The 25,694-nt window shown below is 38.2% G+C and overlaps 1 protein-coding gene across 3 annotated transcripts in view; it reads left to right on the forward strand.

Moving 5' to 3' along the window:
* The window catches only part of LOC139982273 (autophagy-related protein 101-like), a 68,276-nt gene extending 44,654 nt beyond the window's left edge, over positions 1 to 23,622 (forward strand). For 2 of the 3 annotated variants that reach the window (XR_011798087.1, XR_011798088.1), the window contains one exon: positions 1,545 to 4,138. Coding sequence is in view for 1 of the 3 variants with exons in the window: in XM_071994960.1 (XP_071851061.1) it covers positions 22,538 to 22,664; positions 23,483 to 23,487 (132 nt within the window). In the remaining 2 variants the exon portion in view is untranslated. Of the gene's footprint in view, positions 1 to 1,544; positions 4,139 to 22,537; positions 22,665 to 23,482 lie in introns of those variants that run through there. The other variant, XM_071994960.1, reaches the window with a different exon arrangement.
* Positions 23,623 to 25,694: the final 2,072 nt, after the last annotated feature.

Below are 25,694 nucleotides of genomic sequence, written 5' to 3' on the forward strand. Positions count from 1 at the left end.
AGTGGATTCAAGAGATGTAGTCAACAAATATTACTTAACATAAACTGAGTGGAATATAGTGATGTAGTCAACAAATATTACTAAACAAGCAATTGGTGAATTAAAGGGATATAGTAAAGAAATATTACTAAACATACAATGAGTGGATTAAAGGGATGTAGTCAACAAATATTACTAAATATTCATTGGATGGATTAAATTGATGCAGTCAACACATATTTCAAAATTTGGACTGAAATGATACATACAATTGGTTTATCAAAAACCAAAAAAAAAATCATGCAATCAATGGACTTAAATTGACTTTATCAACACTGAATGAGGTACATTAACGTTATGTGGTGAGCAATCATTGCTAAAGATTGAATGAGTGGATTGGATCGATATAACTATTTTACATGATTATTCACTGTGTTGTCAACAGAACAATGTGGTGGATGCTTGGTCTGTTACTTTTCTCTTGCTCAAGTTCAGGATCAGTGAATTTCTAGCAAATAAACAATATATTACAGAACATATGCCGTACATAGTGTAAGTTGTTTTACGTGAAGTCTAATTATCGACACAATGTTACAAACGCATACAGCAACGAGTAAATAAGGGGGACTGGGGTTCGTGGAGTCTATAGTCCGCTCGAGTACTGGGTCATTTTGGGAATTGCTCGGGAAAATTTGGAGTTGGCAAGGGGCAATATGGTATATGGACAGTGCAAACACGAAGGCAAGGAACGAAAACTGACTTGAGATACTGTACTAGTAATGATTCAGTGTGTGGAACAGGGAATTAGTGCACGAGTTTGGTCCAGTTAGGTCATCTATAGAATTGGCAATTGAATGTAGCATATGGCTTTAATTAATCATTCCATAAGTCTGGATGAAGTTCCAATGTAGTAAACACAGGTTACAAACCGTTTAATGGGAATAGTATAAAGTGTTGTAACAGTCACCGAGGTAAAGTGATAAAGTATTATTATACTAATATTACATACCTAACAGTGAGAGGTTTAAAGTCATGTAGAGAACAAATATAACTAAACAATCATTTAAATATTGGTTTAAATGGCAAACTGAACACAAACTTCTCATCATCCAATGAGAAGAGTAAAGTGATAGTAATCAATTATATATCTCCAACAATCCAATCAAGAACTCGGTAATTAAAGGTACATTAAAACAAAACACATATATCGGTACTTATCTATATTAGCGACTGAAAGTAATTTAGTCAAATCAGTATAATGAATCATCAAGCAGAAATATCATATTAATGTATTCCCTTCTTAACATAATATTTATCATTGATGGTAAGGATTAAATGTTTAAAGAAGAAGCAACAGTAACTTATTAGTAAACATTAGCCCTTTGTATTATAGTTGCCACTCTTATAAATCCAAAATCGTAAATTTATGATTACCCCCACCCCCACCCCACTCTGACTAGGCCCACTCCGCAAAAACACAACCCCAACACAATGTAACTGACTATGCCTATCACCAACGCATTCTATTTGAATGAGTTTTCTTCTTCTTCTTCTTTATCCTGTAGAAGAAAGGAACCTGGTAGATGAATTCAACAAGCACTTGTTTCTGAAGACAACCTGATATGATCCTCCTTGCAATCTCAGCAATTCCAGCGCCTTCAAAATAAAGCTGCACGTTTGGTGTTTTCTTGTGGACACAATTGGCACTCTTCCCAGCTAATGTGTACTCCATCTACACTGGCTGCCGGTGAAGGACAGGATTAGTATACAACATCCTTTTATATGTTTTTAAATCTCTGCGTGGTGATCACCAAGGGAGCCTCGAGGCTCCCAGCTATCTGATTAATGTTCTTGCTTTGTATAATGCTCCTCTAAGTAATGTCGATGGTTTGAGACGTAGAATCTGCTCCTCATCTGATACCACCAGACTCATGAGTCCATACTCAAAGCGTAAAACTGGTGATAAATCTTTTCAAGTTATCGGTCCCCGCCTCTGGAACCAGCTACCTGTGGGTATTCGTGAAGCGGTTTACGTCTCGGTCTTCAAAGGTCTCATGAAAACATATTTATTTACAGCGCAGTAATGTTTGTATATTTTGCTTGTGTTTAAGATTGGTGTTTGTTTTTATTGTGTATTGTGTAAGTTATTTTTGTTTCTGTAAAGCGCTGTGATCTATTGTAGAGCACTCTATCAAATACATAGTAATAATAATAATAATAATAAATGTTCAGTACTATACACCAAGGAAGATGACTAAATCACAGAACTGTTAACAGTGGCGATAAAATACAGGAAGTGAAGCATAAACACATCCATCATGATGTCACCAGTAATTGATAAAACCTAGGCCCTCGGTATCTATATTCTCTTTGGCATGCATCCCTACCTTACCCCCTCGCTACCTCTTCTCTCTAACATAGTGCCCCTATAGTCTGATCTCGAACTAGCCTCGCTGCCCTCTTTTCATTTACCTTTAGTGGTGTAAGAGTTATAATCCACCCTAAATTCACCGAAAACTGCGAACTGCGAAAGAACGAACTTAGTGGGTGAGGGAATTTGGATCGATATATATATATATATATATATATATATATATATATATATATATATATATATATATATATATATATATATATATATAATGTGAGGTGTGACAAAACAGTGGCCATCCTCCTCTTTATTTTTTTTTTCACTTTTATCACCATCACTGTTTTTATATATTGTGTAGATATTTCTTTATATATCTTGTTTAGGGGACTTCTCTATAAACCTGTTTTTTTTTTCTCATTAAAATCACCGTAATCGTTTTTAACTATCTAGGTTTTATGCTGATATTTCTAATTTCTTTATTCAGTTAAAAATTATTGTCTGATATTACTTCATCGGTATTTCTTCCTCTACCGATAATAGAGAATGAAACATTAATGTCAGAATGACGTACTAAGCAATAAGTTACACTCGAAAAGAGAAAACACATGTGTGACAAAAAAAATCAACATTTTTATGAAATTGTACTTGATGGAGTAATTACAAAGAAAATGGAATATAGATGACTTTGGCTGCCTCGGTTTTGAGATTTCACATTGTGACACAGGTATAGTTTAATAGAAGGTTACGTAACACTGTAGATAAAGTTAAAGTTCGTGGTAGTGGTAGAGAGACGGTACTTTCAGGTTTTCAAGGTGTAATTGAACTTGTTTTAGCAGTGGTGTGGGTGTCAAATAAGTACAAACACCACCAACATGACACCAGGAATATTGAAGAATGAACTCTCTCATTAACAGTCTTTATGGAGTTTACATCTGTGGCAATTACTTTAGCGATTTCGGTTGTGATATAAATATAGTACTTGGAGAACGATAACCGGTATGTGAGTGAATATGGATGGTGTCAGTCAAGGATTCAGTGTTGGAGTAGAGAGTATATGACGATTTAATTACGTCGTCGACATGTCCACAGAATCAGTATGTCTTCTCATCTCTTGGAAAATTACAAGTATCTTACGATTTAGAACAAAAAGAAAATCAAAAACTTCACAAGAAAATGTGTAAAAAATGACGAAAATAAAAATTGGTAGAATACACATTTCAGAGGAGTGATACAACTATTAAATTATGTAGACACTTTTATTTCCATATACAATTAAGTGTAAAAGTAAGTTTCCTAACGAATCATGAATTTAAAAATTAAGAACAAGAATTATCCATTCTTTACATTGTAATTCATTTTAAATGTATATATTTATTTTTTCGAATTAATGAACTTTGTTGATATAAGTGTAAACTCTTTGATGTATTTTGTATATGTCATACAAAATATTAAGGAATGACAATATTGTGAGAGTGTTCGGCTTCTTAACGTTTTCTGTAAAATATCCATTGAATAGACACAAATATTAGGACAATATTAATATGTGATTGTTGGTAAATTGTACTATAGTCTTTGTAAATTATACTTATCTTTGACTGATTTCCCAGAACCGCATGTAATCTTATATGAACGGTTGTCATATTACCCTACTCTGATTGGTGGAAAGTGAACATGTGATGGTTATACTTCAACCTTTTTTTCTCAAACGACGATTTTTCATTGAGCGTAAAAATCATAAGTAAAGGTTAAAGTAAATCTTCTGTGAATTTACTATTTACTTCATTAACACCTTAATTTTGTTTGTGTTTTCATTTCTAATTCGTCGTCCCGCGTGATATCACCAACTTTAAAATAGGGCCTTACTTGACCAGAAGTTAAAGGTCAAAAGGTCAATTAATTGATAGACCCGTTCAGAAATATTCTCTACGGATGTACGGAAGTGCATAAATGAGCGGAGATGTAAAACTTCGAAACAGGTGATTAGGTTAATGGACGATTCATGTTACACGGCATGGTGGGGACTCACATATGTCCTGACGAGGTATGGGTGTCAGGGAACTTGATGCGCAGCGTCAATAGCCAATGACTCTGTGCATGAGAAAACGCGTAGTTTGACGGGCACCGTAGTTGTAGCGGACAGATGCACGGACAACGTTCCAACCCGTTGGTATATATGCTATGTTGTATATTAATTCTGTAATGAATAAATTAAATCAATTCATGTGCTGCTGCTTCCTCATTTATTACCAAGCAAGACATTTACACTATTTCAGTGCCGTGCGCAAAGGATCACCGGGAAAATACCCCCAACCCCTTCTCACAAACAAACATCCTATCATCATTCGGGTAAAATGTGCAGTCGGGTCATTTAAACATTCAACCGGGAAAATGAGTTCACAACTCCGGGTGCATACCCCACCACTTCCACCTGCCCGTCCCTTTTCAGCCTCACACAAAATATTTATTAGTGTAACCTTGGTTTTAAAGAGATAGTAATATAGACCTAAGTTAAGTCATACTTAGGATAAATGCACCATTTGATGTCTACAATTTGATTTTTTTGCTGGATGAGGGGGGGGGGGGGTGGAGGGTGCACCCATACCCCTAAAATTGGAGTAGGATTTACAGATCCCAAGGTTGCACCCCTCTTTTATAAAATCATTGATTCGCCTCTAGACGTACTTCAACTTCCGTAAAGTTTCAGACCCATAAGATAACCAGTCGGGAGATGAAAGAATTCCTCCAACCCCAACATCTGTTAACCTTCCATCTGAATCCGGTGCGCTCCCTATAACTGTTTGTAAATGTCGACTCGTTCGAACAAACATACTCTTACCAAAAATGGTGTTATTGGATGTATTACTGTGACTAAGCCCTAATAACTCAACCTTAAGGTCAGGAAATATAAAAACAATTGTATAGTTTTACAGAGGTAGCATTCGGGGGAGGGGGGGGGGGGTGCAGGCGGTGTACTGTCATTTTGTAACGCATACCCATCGCCGTTGCCCCTCCATCTCCCCTCCTCCACCCCACACGACAATATTGACTGTATGAACACAGCGGACACATAGTCGTAACAAAGCTATGAAACGCCCGCAGTAAATACTACGAACCCGGATGTCTTGTAGACCAACTTTTGGTCATTGATCATTCCTGTATGTCTTACACATATATACGTAAATCTGATGCATATACATACATAGGCTACATACATAATATATACTTACGTGACGTACATTTTATATACATATGCTATAGAGAGGAAATTGGGAAGTTTTGAAACTGTTCATCGTAGCCATAGAGACAAGGGAGGGGGGGGGGGGTATCAAAAAGGGACCATCATGACACTATCTAAGCGGAACGCTACCAAAGGTTTGCACGTAGCTTAGCTAGGAAAGTTTTGCCCAAAAAAAGCCTCCTAGATTGCCGGAATTGGCACTTCCCAGGCACTTGTAAATTGCATCTTCACGTTCATTATTTTGAAATCTTATGATTTAGAAATTTACACTTCCAAACTTAAAAGGTAAATTAGAAGAAAAAAATCGGTTAAAATCACCTTGTAGCAGAGAAGTAGGACTTTACATTACTTTAAAAGCTCTGCTTAATTTGTTTATACAATGTGAATTGAAGATGTTCAAATTTACGCCACAGGGAATTATGATGGTAGCCGTAGCCTACATACGCTGAGGGGAAGTTAGGTGTCAATTAATTTGTACGTTTGCTTTATCATTATTTGTTTGACATGCCAAAAAGGGGCACAGGCCTACTAGGGGGAGCTGTCAACGAGCTGAATGGGTGTGCCGTGTAGGGGAACTGGGGGCCACACCCCATATAATTAGTATGTCAAAAAAGGCCCAATCTGTAGGTATATACTTATATTCGCAGTGATTCAACATTCTAAGTTAAAACATTGAGACACTGATATAGGGGTTAACACTGTAGCTGATGGCCTATATCAAACACATATATAGATGTAACACATATATTTATGAACCGTAGTTTCACATTAGACAGCTACACTTTTCACGTAGTTTAAATTGAAATGTCTACGTTTATTTTTATTCTAACAACACTCGTAAAAACCAAATGCGAGATTAGCGGATAAAATAATCCTTGTGTCCTGTTTGAGCGCCATTCCTAAATTCGAGCCTAGAATCTTCAGGTTGCAACCTGAGTGCATGCACTCTACTGACTAACGAAACTTGAAGAAATGTTATGAACAATTCGCTAAAACTAACTGAAATGCGCATACTAACCAGGCGTTCATATTATCGTAGGCCTACTTTCATTTAGGAAGTGGAAATCTCAGGGGCAGGCTACAGCTACGAACCTGTTACATTCCTTTCGACAGTATTTATTTTGAAGAAGTGTGGTGTGATACTACGGACCTTCTCATCACCTCTATTTACGATTTCGCAATGTTAGAACGTTGCACAATTTGCAGAGTAATGCGATACAACGTGGCAACATAACGTTTTGCGAATGTTATAATTTTATATTGCGTAGGAATAAATACACGAGTAACTGAAATAATATTCTCAGATCTCAGATTCGAGAAAGAATCATTAAGTCGATTATTTTCTTGTGATGTGATGGTTGTATTAGCTACCGTAAGTAGACGTGTGAAATTTTCCAAGTAATTACCCCTTTCTGGCTAATCCATTTCCCGGGTTTTTCATAAATGCAAGTGCATCCTTCTTGTGGAAAGACTGCAAGTTATAGAAAACATTCTCTTGGTCGTTATTTCAAGATGTAAGTTGTATCACATGAGGATCATTATGTATAGGCTATATCAGTTGGGAGTCTGACCCCGTGACCTCGAAGAATGATCAACGATCACGCATATCATTAAATTTGAATTTGCCCGCATTTTACGTAAAGTCGGTCCTACGTTTCACTCACAGAATTTACAGACATTAATAGTTTACAACTTACCGGAACCTCACAGAATGGATTAAAAGTAATTCCAATGTATGGTAGGGCAAAGATACCCGAGAAAAAATCAACGAAAACCTATGAAACAACGATTGCAATCAAACTTCGTCCTCACACATGTATTCCTAACTGACACAAAATAGGTCAAAACGAACCAACGAAAGAGAGTTACAGCAAAAAAGTTCTCCCATTTGTGGATTCTGTACTCTCCTACATGATGCTGTAAAGATTAGGTGAAATGGTTGTCTAAGACGGCCAGTCACAAAACGATTACCTCGTCTCGGCGATTTTGTTGCTGTCGCCGCCATTTTGAAATTAGGTAGACTTTCGCCAAGCCGTTTGCATGCTATGGGCTACTACCGACAAGACTTCAATCAAATCGTTTTCAATGTAGTGGAACCCATTCCTTTAGTGTACGGTCTATTAGGAATGTTAGGTTTTGTGGCGTAATTTAAGTTGTGCAAAGGTTTGGAAGAAATTTTGACCCAAATTCTAATATATGATTAGGTAAAATGTGAAATTACTGAGAGCTGCGTATGGGAGGGGTAAGAGAGACAAAATGGGGAGGGGGCAAGGGAGATGGTGTTTCCTTTCTAGCTAAATTAATGGTGGTAACTATTAAGGTAACACAAATTTTCCTGAGTCTGTTGTCAAAACTGAAGGGGTCATACCACATGTCGAATATACAAAGGTAACATGGCCTAGGCCAAACCTTATTTCTAGTTGTTTTCTAAGCAACTTCCAACAATTCCGAATGATTTATACCTACAATACCAAATGATTTATACTTACCCACTTACCATAATTCCACAGTAGCCCTTACTCAGTGAGATTCTGCAAAGCTGGGTACTCATCTGTTGCTTATATTCATCAATAAATATCAGTTAACAGTTTTCCAGTCAATACCAATCCTTGTTTGGTTCATGTATCACACTACATAACCACTTGTCAATATTGGAGTTAAGTACTGTGGCTTGGGTAGGGGTGTGTTGTTTAGGGGAGGTGTGTGGTGTTTTTAGGGGTTTTGGGGGAGGGAATGTGGTGCTTAGCGGATTTGGGGAAGGGTTTTGAGTTTCCCAGCTTTGGGATGGGTGTGGTGTTCACCAGCTTTGGGAAGAGTTAGGGTATTTTGGAGGGATGAGGTGGTTTTGCCACATATGGGGACTTTAATTAAAAGCGGACTTTCAGTACACAGGACGTGTTTGGATACATTACCTTCTATGGATACTCTGACCAAATATTTTGAGTAGGGCTGTTTTCTTTTTCTTTTGCACATGCATAGTAGAACATTAGTCAACAGTGGAAATAGAGTTGCCTGGTCTTTTATTGATTTTATAACTGTAACAATAAGGCACTTTAAGCAACAGAAAAAAGAAAACAAAAACATTTGGTGTGACACTTTCCATGAAAGAACATGTTTTAATGTCCTGTGAAAATATGGGCATGAAATATAAATTACTTCGATCACTTCAAAGTGAAATACTTTGTTCAAATGGAAGGAATAGCTTAACAAAATTTGAATACTTCTTGAAATGAAACACACTTCATACTGTGAAGACTTCATACAATAATATTGTCTGAAAAAAAATCACACACAATGTCAAGTGCATTATGACTGGAAGGGGTATTTCAAGGTGGCATAGTGAAGGCATGACATAGCAACAACAGTTCAGGTGGAAGGATGGATAGTTTTGTAACTTTGAAATGGTGAGACATACCTGTGACATATAGCATAAGATATAGCATAAGATTAAAATTAAAAGACAAATATATAAAAGTAAAAGGTAAGAGTAGAAACTAGAAAGTAAATAAATAAGCCCAAACTTGACATATAACTTTAACAACCTGGTCTTCTTCAGAAATAGGAGCACCAATAGCAGCCCAACGATCCATAATTCCTTTCATATAATTCAAATTATTTCCAACTGACTTGCCCATCTGCCATTTCAGTTCTGAGGTACTTTTTCTTGAGCTGAATTTTGTTGGTTAGAGAATCCTTTTCGAACAGAGTACGCAAGGCATCCTAAGCATCACTTGGTTTGTCACTTGTTGTAATTAATTCCAGCTGACTAGAGCTATTGCAAGCACAATGGTGAAAAATGCCAGTTGTGTCTTTTTCAAGTTTGCACTCTTCTACTTCTCACATACAGTAACCCCCAACTTTCCTGAGCCATCCTCATAGCCCACAGGTCTTTTGCAAGAAACAAATGTCTCATCTGGAAATTCCATGTCAGCCAGTTCGAGCCATCCATTTTGTTAATTTTCCACGTCATATCTTCTGTTGTTCCAGCCATATTGGTCAGTTGTCACGACTAAATTAACCAATTTAAGTACTGACATTTCCCAGGAAATGGTTCCAAAATCAGCACATAAATTCCAAACAACAATCTATTCTACACAGTTAACTTCCAGTGTATGTGTCTGGGCCAATAACCTGTTCGAGTTAGCTAGAGAATAGGCATGAGACTGCTGAGTATATTACAGCCTGTTGCTGCACACAACTTGTTCTTTCTATAAGAGTATAACAGAAACTGAGGAAAAATGTAAATTACATATATATAGAAAACAAAATTGCTTAAAGGTAGCACACTAATAATACAACCTGATTAAACAAACAATAGTTTGGAGCAGAGTTGTAACAACAGGCACTTAACTGATCCACAGGCTGCATTCCTTCTTACTACGGGTACATATAACAGAGCTAGGAACTTAAAGATATATAGTATTAAATAGAATGTGAGACTACATTTATTAACAGATTTCTATAAATAAACTCTTATATGAACACTTCAGATATGAGGATAATAAACATGGGGATGTAATAAACTCTGGAAGCTCTCTGGGCTAATACTTAATACCAGTGGAACTGCATTTTGCAATGTTAGTCATTATACATAACAAAACAAATTTAATAGTGAATGAAACTTTTCTTCTTTTTGGGAATAACTTTTTTTTGGTCATATATACATGGGAAAGCACCTTAGAGAAATCTGTGTGTCACACACACATAGGGAAGACTGTACGTGAATGACTAACTAAGTACTTCTACTACTGTACCTATCATAGAAAACAACTTAACAATAAAAAGATCGTAAACTCTTGTTAACAGCAAAACATGTTGTCACAAAATGATCCCTGATATTGTTTAAGTCACCTGGAATTATAAGTAGCTATGTACAACTACATGGCTCTATGAGGTGCAATTGTTCTCAAGTACCAGCAGTAGGTCTAACTGTAATAGCAATAAGTATAAAGTGTAAGCAGTATAAAGCAAGCTAGTTTTATTTCTGTGTTACGTATCTTGCTCTACCTAACTACATATTAAGCATAGGGAATTGGGCCTAGACTTAAGTCATGGATCTAATAACGGTCTTGAACACTTGTAACAAAGTGACATTGAAATGGATCCCGATCCCAGGATGGAGGAAATTTTCACCCAGTAGAGCTTTAATAAAACTCATAATAAGCCATGATCTTAACTTATACATAGTACAAAGGCAGTCTACTAGTACTACTAATAATTTTTGTATAATAATAATAATACTAAATTGTATCTTATGCAGTCCAAATCTTTTCAAGAACAGGCCCCTTAGAATTATAACACAAGGACAAGAAGGAGTAGGCTAAGAACTAAAGGTTATAAGCCTTAGTCCGTTATTAAAATTGGACTAAACTATGCAGGTATTCTAGTATTACTAAAACTAGGCTAGGGCCTACCTGTAGTAAAAACTTGTCGTAGTATATTACTTTAGTAAATACAAAATTACTAGGCCTATAGGCTAGCCTAGGCTTGTACTAGTAATATTACTGTCCGCTATGCCCTCGAATTTTTAAATTTTAACTATTAAGTAGCCATAAGTAGTACCGTAACTTATCAACTCCCTGATTTTTCCATATTAACGCAAATAAATGAAGGGAATCTATGCCGAATAGAAAGATTACGAAAAATACGAGACGTTGCAAATCTAGCACTAGCTACATCATAGTCGACATATAGCGCTAGGCTGCACGTTATAGGATACGGTGCTTTCATGTATATGTGTATTATGTACGTTAGGATACATGTATTAGGGGCAACCAAAACCACATAGGAGCACCATTTTCGTTGACCAAAAAATCACACTTTTCGGGGGAGTTACAACTTTTCTGAAAAATATGAGTAAGATTCAAGCTTATATATTACAAAAATGCTATTTTTACGGTTAAAAGTTGTCTAAGACGCGAAAGTCACATAACGATAGACGTCGACTCGATTTGACTTACCTTTATGTTTTTGCGTTGGTCGTCGATAAGAAAATGCACTGTTCTATTGGTAAAATATTCGTTTCTTTCCGGAAATGATCGTATTTGAGTCTCTAAAGTATCCTTTATCGAGCTACGATACTCGTAAACCCGAATGACATTGGGATGTTTGCGAATTTTACCGATTACATCCATACATGGAAGTAGCGAACCGAAGTCCGTAGAACCGGATTTGCGCGAAACAATTACTTCCGGGTCAAGTAGCTGTGCTCGAAAATTTGCTAGTAACGGTCATATATTGAGGTCAGACTTCCAACTGTATATCCATTTAACTAAACTACAGCATGCAGCAACAACCACTTGTAATTACAGCAAGTTCTTGTTCCCATAATTATTTACCCATTCGGCGTTCTATAATGAACTACTACGGTGATACAGAAACATTGTTTAATTACGCCATGGGCCAATGTTTACGTTTTTCTTGGTCTAGTGCGCAATTGTACGTTATCTCGATGCAATGGAAGATACCCCACGATAAGCTTGGGCAGTGACTTGTAAAGCTTGTCAATATACATTCGTAATGTTTAAGCTTCATCTGTATTGTTCAACATATCTTCGCCATTGCAGAGGATTTCCTGGCCTAACAGTTAGTAAAAGTTAATTCCCACTGACTAGGCCAGGGCCTAGCCTATATCTAGCCTAAGCCGATACATGTGTATGCTACAGTAACTAGTTCAGCGAGTGGCTATGATACGCACGGGAGTAACTTTAATGGATAGTGCATTTACACTTTACAGTAATAAAGAACAGGCTGAATTAGCATAGCACCCGTTGCGTTACGTCAAGTTGAACATTTGGCTAGTGTTTATAATAAGGATCTACTGTTACAGTTCCTAGTTCTAGTACTATTACTAGTAGAAACATTCAAAATCAAATGTAAAAAAATGATGGGTGTATTTGAGGCCTTGCAGTAGCAGGATAGTCCTATCCTGTGCTAGAACTAGAGTATTTTAACCTTTGCTTGGGATTTTTGTTCACCGTGATGGTTCAGCTGGTTGGAGCACATGCTCGCATAATGTATGACACACAGTATATACATGTTAGAGAAAAGACAAGGTTCAGTGTTGGACTAATCCAAAGTGGAAATACTGGAATTTCAGCCTCAACTTACCTAGAGCCCTAACTTCAGAAATGCCATGTTATTAACACTGCAGTTTAAAGCATTGTTTTAGTGATTAGAGATGTAAGAAAGTGATTTTCTTATGTTTTTATAAGGAACTTTTTGAAACTTTCGTTGGAGGATTTTAATTCTAGACACTTCATCAGTAATCAATTATTGGTTGACTACATATAACAGTGCAGTTATACCTGTCAATCTAGCTTTGCTAAACTGCTACAGTAAACTATCTATGCTCATTACATTACTTATACTGGCCAATTTTGTTCACTAGTCAGAGGGTAATACATCAAATTTAGCGAGTCTGGTTCAATACTTTGGTAAACCTGGAAACCAAACATTGCTGATACTATCAGTTTGCAGACTTTACTCAACAATCTCCTTGCTTTAAGCCAGTTTGTCTTAATTGCACATTGACTGAAAGATTAATATTGCACTTTAAGATGTGTCCCAGCTCTTAGAATGGGGGGAAGGGGTTGGGAGAATGGCTTCAAAATAAATAAATGTGTATACTGCACTGTCTGCACAGTAACATGGTTGGCAATTTATTGATACTGTGATATTGCTTACCATCAGCTTACTGATGGGATGACTCTTATATGTACCTGTGTCTTTATGAGAAGTAGAAGAGTGTTTTTAATATAGATGTGTAGGGTATAGGATCATAATGACTCACAAAGTATGCTGTAGGACACTGGTGGGATGACTATAGCTATGTACAGTACCTGTGTCTTTATGAGAAGTAGAAGAGTGTTTTTAGCATAGATGTGTAGGGTATATATATGATCATAATGACCCCAAAGTATGCTGTAGGACATTGGTGGGATGACTATAGCTATGTACCTGTGTCTTTATGAGAAGTAGAAGAGTGTTTTTAGTATAGATGTGTAGGGTATAGGATCATAACTCATAAGGTTTGTTGTAGGCCACTGATAAGTACATTTGGAATGTACTACAATCATGGTTGCTGTCAATAATGTTGGTTAAAATTGATCCTTTCAAATGAAGTTTACAGTAAATCTCATTAATGGATTCTCTTCTTATTTGAGAGCCGTGTTAATTACAGTACTTACTTTTATGTCATCCCTATATATTTTTGACCATGTTTATATCTGCAAGTATAATTTATTACTTCCAATTTTTTTATTGCAGCACAGTTAACTCAGACGTACAGGGCGAGCAGTGGAGAAGAAAACTCAATAGAAGGATGAATGCCAGATCTCAAGTCTTTGAACTAGTAAGAGAACAATATATTGATTTAAATGGTTGTTATTAAACCTAATTACGAGTTGCTACTTAGTGATATCAATAACACAATAAACAGTACCATGACACTGTAAACTGTAAGTCATTTCAAAGCATTGCAGATATGAGAGTTAACATATTGACATTGATAAGTTTAAATATGTGCAGAGTATTTAATTGCTTTGGTAACAAATTATCACTTCTGGATGTACACTTTTAGAAAAATACTGATATGTACACCACCTGCGATTGTTCCTGGGCCCTCCCTCCCTGGAACTGACTTTTCCTTTTTAATACCTCCCAGCTGTAAGTTACCCTGCCCTCAATAAACATGTATGTAAAAGTGATGTACACAAAGCACAATGCTGACCCTATTGAGAAACAAGTATATAAAATAAACAGCAGTACAACATGCAATCTCAAACACTTTGGTTCTGTAAATTTCAGGTTGTACTGTTTATGGACTAACGTCTTGACTGTTGCTTTACAGTTCTGTAAGTTTCAGCAAATGTCGATAGACCATTAAATTATGTTTTCGGCCACCGAGACTTGCAACTATATTCAATCTGACTTATCTTGCATCCTGCAAAGAATTGCAGTTCTTGTATAACAGGGGGGCCTATATGATTGACATTTGGTCTAGGCTTTGTTAGGTTAGCTTGTGCTTATTTAATGAAGTATTGCCATACACGTAACAGGAGGGCCTATATGAATAATGTTATGTTAGGTTAACTTGTACTTATTTATTGAACATCGTGGGCTTGTGCTTATTGTGCAATAATAGGGTTACTGCGATTGGATGCTCTAGTTGTTAGCTTTAGAGGGCGCATCGGGACTGGGGGTTCATCACATGTTATTATTTAGTTTATATTTAAATACAAACAATACAGTACCTATGGGTGAGGAGGGGTGATAGGGGAAATGACCTCATTGAGAATGCGGTCATACTATACTGTTATGTAATAATGTTAAGGAGGGAACAGTGGGAGTTCTGTATCATCACATTGAACCAATGGTAATACTGTGTGTTCCTTTCTGTCAGTGTGAGACACTGCACTGGTTCAAAGCACACATTGTTGGTATTTGTTAGCCAATCCTTCTCACCTTAATCAAGCTGATAATTTGTTACAAGTCTAACAATTTATTGTTTTGCATTGATTTCCATTTTATTGTGGATCTTGTTCTCATTCATTTCTTCTCCTTTTTTCAGACTGTTGAGAGCAAGCAGCTAGAGGAGGTTGTCAACAGCATATTTCATACCATACTTTTCCACAGAACCACAGGAAAGGTACAGGAACACTTCCATCTTTCCATTTCTGTGTGTAACCGTAATTACTGTACTGTAGACATGTAGTGAAATGTCTGTACATGTACTCATATTACAGCAATGTTTCCTGTACTGAGTGAAACACTTTGTAAATAACACAGAACCACAGGAAAGGTACAGGAACACTTCCAATTACCCATTTCTGTGTGTAACCGTAATTACTGTACTGTAGACATGTAGTGAGATGTCTGTACATGTACTCATATTACCAGAGTTGGGGACTCGAGTCAGGGACTCGGACTCGAGTCCGACTCGAGTCGCAAATTTTAGGACTTGAGACTCGACTCGAGACTCGGCTGTCAGAGACTTGGGACTTGACTTGAGACTTGCCCAAAAAGTTAGCAAAGACTTGGGACTTGACTTGAGACTTGCCTTCAAAAGACTCGGTTTTTCTACTAGAGACTTGTTTGTATTTCACAATTTTCTAATCATTAAATAACTTCATAAGTTGATATCGATAATAAATAATTATGGTTTCGTGTACGCAGGGCCGTCTTAAGTGATCACCGGGCTTTGGGCCCGGCAATGGAGCGGGACCCATCAATCAAGTGAGTTCGAAAAAATTTGCGTGAAAAATTGACATCCTTGACAATCGCTCAAGCATAGACATGCCTGCATTTACCACCCCTCCCTATGTCGCGCATAAAGCATAAAACTTTAGCTGAATAACATACGTGATATATCTAAAAAATGAAATACATTATAGAAGAGAAATCTTCCAGTTGCCCTCCATCCCTTCCCTAACAATACTGGACTTACCATTTGTCACACCCTTGTGTTGAGTCTTTCAACTGAGAGGGAGGTGTAGGCGGTTTTACACTATCTAACGCAACGTAGTCGCCAAGAACGTGAAGTATTTTTAAGGGAGGGCCCGAGGAACATGAACTTATAGATGCTCCTCATGGTGAAACATATTTGCACCTATTAGGTGAATTGAGTGTACTGTTAATAGTAGGAGAGACTAGCGTAGGTTCTTATGACCAACTAGACCGGTTTCTGCTTTCAAACTTCATAGGAGGAGCTTCATCAGTAGTAGCCTTTGAATATTTTATATTCGGCCTGGGCGTCTCATTCTCAAAATGCATCTATTTTCTGTGCACAAGTTTTTATGGACTCATGGTGCAGCTATAAGAGCATCTAAAAGAGCTTCGTGTGAACCTTGAGAGTCAGCTGATTCTTCGTTTGTACGAAACCTTGAGTTAACAAGTAAATCTTTGAGATTTTGGGCCCTATTGTAGGCTAGAATCGGTTCTTTTGGAAACAGTTTGGATAATTGTTGCGTGTTGCGAGATTAAGTGCCAATGTTTCTAAAGTGTTTTTTTTTTTCAAATGCGTGGTTTTGATATGGGGTGTAAAGGTGAGCTTGAACACAAGTGGTGGTTACTTTTGTTTAGGTTTGGTAGTGAGGTATTGCCCACGGTTTTCAAATTTTATGCCTTTCGTGGCTGAGGCAATTTCCTCTTTCTTATAGTTACGGAGTAACAGTTTCTCTGTGTAAGCCTTCGGGGCATTGTATATTCCAGGGTTGCCAACTCAGATTTGAATATTTAATGTCAAACTCTCAAGTGTTTCACCAACTCTCGTCACAAGTTGTCAAGTATCGAATTCAATCAGGCATAATGGCCTATTCAATAAGTTTTCCTCCCAGATTAAGACACGGGGTTACTGTGATTGCGGGGCCCCTGACATCGCGGGGCCCTGGGCCAGGGCCCAGTGGGCCCATGCGTTAAGACGGCCCTGCGTGTACGCTCGAATTACGAGCGCCCAACGACGACTACATGCGTTACCATAACTACCATTGGCTTGGTTGAATATTCCATCCAGGGCTGCTGTTTGGCTGAAAGTTGGCCTTTTTCAATAAAACAGTGGCTAGCAAATTTTGAGGTAATTTGTTCCGTGGCGTGTGCCCCGGTTTTGCTATTTGGCTGTTTAATTTATACCACATAATTCCTGGAACACTGTTACATTATTCGTAGCCTGCATCATTGTATTCAAACTTCAAAGACTTGAGACTTGACTTGGGACTTGCTCATAGGGACTTGAGACTTGACTCGAGACTCGACCTCCAAAGACTTGAGACTTGACTTGAGACTCGCTCAAAATTTTCAAGGTGACTTGAGACTTGACTTGAGACTTGCTGGTAAAGACTTGAGACTTGACTTGAGACTTGCAGCTAGGGACTTGTTGACAACTCTGCATATTACAGCAATGTTTCCTGTACTGAGTTATACACTTTGTAAATAACACAGAACCACATGAAAGGTACAGGAACACTTCCAATTATCCATTTCTGTGTGTAACTGTAATTACTGTACTGTAGACATGTAGTGAGATGTCTGTACATTTACTCATATAAGAGCATTGCTGCCTGTAGCGAGTTTTACACTTTGTAACACAGAACAACAGGAAAAGTACAGGAACACTTCAAATTATCCATTTCTGTGTGTAACTTGTAATAATTGTACTGTAGACATGTAGTGAGATGTCTGTCCATGGACTCATATTACAGCAATGTTGCCTGTACTGAGTTACACACATTTTAAATAACACAGAACCACAGGAAAGGTACAGGAACACTTCCAATTATCCATTTCTGTGTATACTTGTTATTACTGTACTGTAGACATGTAGTGAGATGTCTGTCCATGGACTCATATTACAGCAATGTTGCCTGTACTGAGTTACACACATTGTAAATAACACAGAACAACAGGAAAGGTGCAGGAACACTTCCAATTTTCCAATTCTGTGTATACTTGTTATTACTGTACTGTAGACATGTAGTGAGATGTCTGTCCATGGACTCATATTACAACAATGTTGCCTGTACTGAGTTACACACTTTGTAAATAACACAGAACCACAGGAAAGGTACAGGAACACTTCCAATTATCCAATTCTGTGTATACTTGTTATTACTGTACTGTAGACATGTAGTGAGATGTCTGTCCATGGACTCATATTACAACAATGTTGCCTGTACTGAGTTACACACATTGTAAATAACACAGAACCACAGGAAAGGTACAGGAACACTTCCAATTTTCCAATTCTGTGTGTAACTTGTTATTACTGTACTGTAGACATGTACAGTAGTGACATGTCTGAACTTGTACTCATATTACAGCAATGTTGCCTGTACTGAGTGATACACTTTGTAAATAACACAGAACCACAGGTAAGGTACAGGAACACTTCCAATTATCCATTTCTGTGAGTAACTTGCTAATGCCAATGCCAACATCACTGGTGAAACTCCATCAAATTTAAATAACCAATATAAATCAAAACCTAAAGGTAAAAAGTCTCAGTCAATGGATTTAAAGGAAACAACATCATGACCAGTCTTGGCGAGACCGTCTGACATGACTTTATAACAGTTAGCCGCTGGTCAGTGGTAATTTGTCACATCCACACATCCAAATTTGCACAATTCAAACAGTCACTCTACAGTGTGCCATATTTATGTGTTCCCCTGGGGGACTTCCCATAGGGTGCAGCTCTACAAACCAGGGCATGCAACTATATGTACAAGATACCTCTCAGGTCTCAATTGATTTACCTGGGTAAAGAGCCGTGGTGATAAAGAGCCTTGCAAAAAGACACAGCATAATGATCTGACCAGGAACTGAACCTGCAATCCAATAGATTGTGATCACAACACAAGACTTAGTGAATTCATAGCAGTGGTACGTTCGCTTAGTATTATATTATTTTGGAATTAAGTTGTTTAACTTGTGTATACCTTAGCTAGGTTTGTCTAAGAGAGTAAAAGCAAAGTAATAAGACAAAGAACACTAATGTAGATGTTTGTTATGAACTCGATGTGCAGAACCATTGATAGACAGGAGTGAACTTGATGTCACTTGGGTCAATTGGGGTTACCAGGGGTCAAATTGTGAAAACTTTGTAAACACAATATCTCAAGAAGAAAAGCTTGAGCAGACCTCGTATTAGTTTGTAGATGTACCACATTAAGAACAAGAAGCCTATTGTTTTAATGGAGGTCAAAGTTTAATTGGGGTCACCAGAGGTCAAGTTGTGAAAACCTTGTAAATATGGTATCTCAAGAGGGGGATCATGGACAAACCTCCTATTTAGTCTGTAGAAGTACCACCTTGACTACCAGGAAACTTTTGTTTCTGGTTGAGGTCAAAGTTCATTTGGGGTCACAGGGGGTCAAATTTTGAAAACCTTGTAAACATGATATTTCAAGAATGAAAGCTTGGGCAGACCTCATATTTGGTTTGTTGATGTACCATATCAAATTTAAGGAGCCTATTATTGCTTTTGGTGGTGTGTTCATTAGAGCTGACAGGTATGAGTAATGCCTAGAGGTGCGCCTGTAGTGCCTATATTTGCACGTGTGTTCATTAGAGTTGGCAGGTATGAGTAATGCCTAGAGGTGCCCCTGTTGTGCCTATATTTGCATGTGTGTCTATTAGAGCTGACAGGTATGAGTAATGCCTAGAGGTGCGCCTGTAGTGCCTATATTTGCACATGTGTTCATTAGAGTTGGCAGGTATGAGTAATGCCTAGAGGTGCCCCTGTAGTGCCTATATTTGCACGTGTGTCCATTAGAGCTGACAGGTATGAGTAATGCCTAGAGGTGCCCCTGTAGTGCCTATATTTGCACGTGTGTTCATTAGAGCTGGTAGGTATGAGTAATGCCTAGAGGTGCGCCTGTAGTGCCTATATTTGCACGTGTGTTCATTAGAGTTTGCAGGTATGAGTAATGCCTAGAGGTGCCCCTGTAGTGCCTATATTTGCACGTGTGTTCATTAGAGCTGGTAGGTATGACTAATGCCTAGAGGTGCGCCTGTTGTGCCTATATTTGCACGTGTGTTCATTAGAGTTGGCAGATATGAGTAATGCCTAGAGGTGCCCCTGTAGTGCCTATATGTGCATGTATGTCCATTAGAGCTGACATGTATTAGTAGTGCCAAGAGGTGCCCATGGAGTGCCTCTATTTGCATGTGTTTTCATAAGAGCTGGCAGGTATTAGTAATGCCTAGAGGTGCGCCTGTAGTGACTGTATTTGCATGTATGTCCATTAGAGCTGACATGTTTTAGTAATGCCAAGAGGTGCCCATGGAGTGCATCTATTTGCATGTGTGTTCATTAGAACTGACAGGTATGAGTAATGCCTAGAGGTGCCCCTGTAGTGCCTATATTTGCATGTATGTCCATTAGAGCTGACATGTATTAGTAATGCCAAGAGGTGCCCATGGAGTGCATCTATTTGCATGTGTGTTCATTAGAACTGACAGGTATGAGTAATGCCTAGAGGTGCCCATGGAGTGCCTCTATTTGCATGTGTTTTCATAAGAGCTGGCAGGTATTAGTAATGCCTAGAGGTGCGCCTGTAGTGACTGTATTTGCATGTATGTCCATTAGAGCTGACATGTATTAGTAATGCCAAGAGGTGCCCATGGAGTGCATCTATTTGCATGTGTGTTCATTAGAGCTGACAGGTATGAGTAATGCCTAGAGGTGCGCCTGTAGTGCCTATATTTGCACGTGTGTTCATTAGAGCTGACAGGTATGAGTAATGCCTAGAGGTGCGCCTGTAGTGCCTATATTTGCACGTGTGTCTATAAGAGCTGACAGGTATGAGTAATGCCTAGAGGTGCGCCTGTAGTGCCTATATTTGCACGTGTGTTCATTAGAGCTGACAGGTATGAGTAATGCCTAGAGGTGCGCCTGTAGTGCCTATATTTGCACGTGTGTCTATTAGAGCTGACAGGTATGAGTAATGCCTAGAGGTGCGCCTGTAGTGCCTATATTTGCACGTGTGTCTATTAGAGCTGACAGGTATGAGTAATGCCTAGAGGTGCGCCTGTAGTGCCTATATTTGCACGTGTGTCTATTAGAGCTGACAGGTATGAGTAATGCCTAGAGGTGCCCCTGTAGTGCCTATATTTGCATGTATGTCTATTAGAGCTGACAGGTATGAGTATTGCCTAGAGGTGCGCCTGTAGTGCCTATATTTGCACGTGTGTTCATTAGAGCTGACAGGTATGAGTAATGCCTAGAGGTGCGCCTGTAGTGCCTATATTTGCACGTATGTTTATTAGAGCTGGTAGGTATGAGTATTGCCTAGAGGTGCCCCTGTAGTGCCTATATTTGCATGTGTTTTCATTAGAACTGACAGGTATGAGTAATGCCAAGAGGTGCCCATGGAGTGCATCTATTTGCATGTGTGTTCATTAGAACTGACAGGTATGAGTAATGCCTAGAGGTGCCCATGGAGTGCCTCTATTTGCATGTGTTTTCATAAGAGCTGGCAGGTATTAGTAATGCCTAGAGGTGCGCCTGTAGTGACTGTATTTGCATGTATGTCCATTAGAGCTGACATGTATTAGAGGTGCGCCTGTAGTGCCTATATTTGCACGTGTGTTCATTAGAGCTGACAGGTATGAGTAATGCCTAGAGGTGCGCCTGTAGTGCCTATATTTGCACGTGTGTCTATTAGAGCTGACAGGTATGAGTAATGCCTAGAGGTGCGCCTGTAGTGCCTATATTTGCACGTGTGTTCATTAGAGCTGACAGGTATGAGTAATGCCTAGAGGTGCGCCTGTAGTGCCTATATTTGCACATGTGTCTATTAGAGCTGACAGGTATGAGTAATGCCTAGAGGTGCGCCTGTAGTGCCTATATTTGCACGTGTGTCTATTAGAGCTGACAGGTATAAGTAATGCCTAGAGGTGCGCCTGTAGTGCCTATATTTGCACGTGTGTTCATTAGAGCTGACAGGTATGAGTAATGCCTAGAGGTGCCCCTGTAGTGCCTATATGTGCATGTATGTCCATTAGAGCTGACATGTATTAGTAATGCCAAGAGGTGCCCATGGAGTGCATCTATTTGCATGTGTGTTCATTAGAACTGACAGGTATGAGTAATGCCTAGAGGTGCCCATGGAGTGCCTCTATTTGCATGTGTTTTCATAAGAGCTGGCAGGTGTTAGTAATGCCTAGAGGTGCGCCTGTAGTGACTGTATTTGCATGTGTGTCCACTAGACATCCTTAAAAATAAGTGAAAATACTTGCAAAACAACCTCAATCATATGTTTAAGGCACTAAACAAGATCATCAAAAACTTAAAGCCTATAAACCGGCAAATCTACTTAAGCATACAATAACAATTAATATGCCTTCTGCCTTCATACCCACTAGTGGATATATAACTGCAACAGCAATTGCAAAACTCGGTAAATTACCTTTAAATATAAACACTATTGGATCTTGTGTTTTTGTTACAGGTGGCTGAAACAGTATGTATGCGATCGGGTCAATGCAGGACATTGTCAGTAACATTGCCACAGCAGAGTGGGTACCTCGTTTGCACCAAGATGAGGAAGATGGTACAATCATCAAGAGAAACCATGGGTTAGTGTAGATTTCTTGAAAGAAAAGATCGTTCAACAGCTTTATGGACTAGAAAGTTACTGTGAGAATATCTTGATAACAAGGCAGGCCAGGCAATACCACTCTCCCGGGAGGAGAACTTATCCAAGAAAAAAAAATTCCCTTCCCGGTAGCTGGACTGTTTCACAGAAGTAAACTTCTGGAGTTTTACTCACTGGACCTCTAGCCACCAAGTTCCTAAACTACCCCCCCCCCCCCTCTACCAGAGCCAAAACCTCCTGCCAGTTTAAACAAAATTAGCTTATTTAAGGAGAATGTTAAATCATTCTGAGCATATGATTTATTAATTAGATACTAAATGAGGAGATTCTTAATAAGGGAGTCAATGAGGTTTTCCATAATAATTGTGTTGTTGTTGCAATGAGAGAAGATAAAATGTTTATACTCTGCACTGACTTCTCTTAGTACATTATTTTTAACAGTGATTTGCATTGACATTAAGTGTTGGTATTCTTACCATTATCTGCTGTAGGAGTACCACTATACATAACATTAAAACAACAAAACTTAAAAGAAACCTAACAGACTCTTACAAAATTTTAGTGTGTAGAAATACCACTATATATAATAGTATAAACAATAAAAAATAAATAAAAAACATATCCTAGAATCATACTAAATTGTTGACTGTTGGAATACCACTCACTATACATACAATTAAAAGCAATAAGTTATGACACTTTGAAAAATATCATGCGCTATGAATTCAGCTGGTGATTAAATGTCTGCTCATTGAAATTGACCAATAGCAAGTACTTTTTATGTTTCTTTTGGCATAGACTAAAAGCTTTTCAAGTGGACATATTTAATTCCTGCCGATGAGATCTGGTTTAAAGTTGGAGGTGACAAGCAAGGATGGAGGAAACTTTAGGCAGATTTTCCAAAATAGCTGATTTCACCACAATGCTGTTGTGGTCACCATATTTCCAGCTGATGACTTCAGAGCTAACCTCAAGGGATACAACAACACTGTGAGCAACTCATGGAGTTACCCAAAGTTGAGTAGAGTAAGTAGTTAAGCAAATGTAAGTTTACATTAAGTCATTAAAAACAGGTACTAAACTTTGACTGAAAGTGGCAATCTTACAAGCCTCTATAGGCAAAGCGCTAATAGCTTCATGATATATCTTAACATTAACAGAGAGGAGAAACTACCAATCTTCATGTTTGGTGATTATGGATATCTTCGTCTTGTTTATGGAATTACAGGAGCCAGTGGTAAATTCATTATTAGTTATGTAGGTTATTAGTTTTCAGACCAAATGTGTCAAGGTCTGGGACGGCAATTGTTTTATTTTTCTCTTAGTGGCGAATAAAATTTATGAAGGGTCTTTGTTCAACAGTTTTCCAATTGGCTTTCCTTTTATTTTTGAATGGGCCAGAATTTATCTGGGTTCCCATTGACCCCCCCTCCCCCCACCCCCCTTCATGGCTAATCTACAGAAACCCAAATATACTGGATTGAATGCTTCACCATCAAAATAATGGCAGTTTGCTCTCTGTTGCTCAAGGCATTAAAATAACTGGGCAATTATCCTTATCTTTTAACATATATATATGTATATATATATATATATTACTGTAGGCCTTCACGGTTGCCAATACTGTATCACTACCAAAGAGGAAATGAGGGTTCCATTGGAAGAGAGAGGTCGATGTCCTCTGAGATCACTGTACAATCTGAAGTAAAATGTGTAACCATACTGCCAACATGGGGAGAGACCATCAACAGCAAAGGATTACTTCAATGTCATAGGTGATCATCTTTTTGAAGTTCCATTAGATCAGGTGAAGTAAAAGCACCTTTTTGGTTCCTTGCCTTAGCAAAAGGAAGTCGGGTTTGTGTGTGTATGTGTGTGAGTCTGTGTGTGTGCATCTGTGACACTTGCTTGGGGACACTGTAACTCAACAAGGAAAAGTTGTACTAAACTCAGACTAGATATATAGATCCGCCATAGTGAGAAGGTGTGCCGTATTGTTTCTGGTCCTGTGAAGGTCACCAAAGGTCAGTTAGAAGCCAAAAATAAAATATTTAAAAAAAGCAATAAATCCCATTGAAAGGGTCAAGTTTGAATTTTGGGAGTAATTGTGAATGGGGTAAAGGATCGTTTCCAAACATAATGGTTATATTATCCAAGATTAACAAAGTTCAATTAAGGGTCACAAACTAGTATTTTTACAACAATTTCAGGGCAAATATCGATCAAGGTTGGGAGTTACGCTATTGTTATCCAATAGGCGACCTGCATTTGGGTGACCTTTGACCTCAGATTGACCTCCAGTGACCTGTATTAGTTTCTTTCAAGTTGATTAATTGAATTTTCGTGGCCATATTTGATCTAAATTGTCCATAAGTTAACTCCTCTGCAACCTTTGTGTGTGAAGTTATTAGAGATCAAGGTTTTGTTTGGTTTTGCTAAAATTCTAAATAAGTACAGGTAGGATGATTCTGTGAGTTCTGTAAACAAAGCCAGCTCTTACTCATATCAGACACCCGGTCCTCAACAGGTTCTCAGAAGGACCAAGGGTTGATTTGTGATATTTTTGGCAATAATATTGTATGTGTACATCTGACCACATAACAATTTTATGACAGTGCTGCTCCCTTGTACATATTACTTATAAGCAAGGAACCATAGAGCGGTTTGGCTCTTGTTTATTGATTTATCCTGATTTGAATCCATCCATTGCTGTAAAAAAGTTCCTTTCCTCAGGGGCTGAGAATTTGACATGACATACGTATCTTAGTTTTGCTCGTTATATATTTCTTCCTTATAGTAGTATTTCCTAATTTTTGCGGCGCTCCAGTAGCATTCTCTGAAGATGAATGTTTTATTGTGTACTACAGAATGGTCAGATATGTTAGATTAAATGTAAGAATATTCTTGTCTCTGAAAGGTGTGCCCACCTGGACTTCATCTCAGCCTGGGTCTCTTCCTGAAACACTTAAATAGTTCGAAAATACATGCCACCTGTTTGATGTTAAATCTG

The sequence above is a fragment of the Apostichopus japonicus genome, chromosome 16, assembly GCF_037975245.1.
Source record: "Apostichopus japonicus isolate 1M-3 chromosome 16, ASM3797524v1, whole genome shotgun sequence".
Classification (NCBI taxonomy): domain Eukaryota; kingdom Metazoa; phylum Echinodermata; class Holothuroidea; order Aspidochirotida; family Stichopodidae; genus Apostichopus; species Apostichopus japonicus.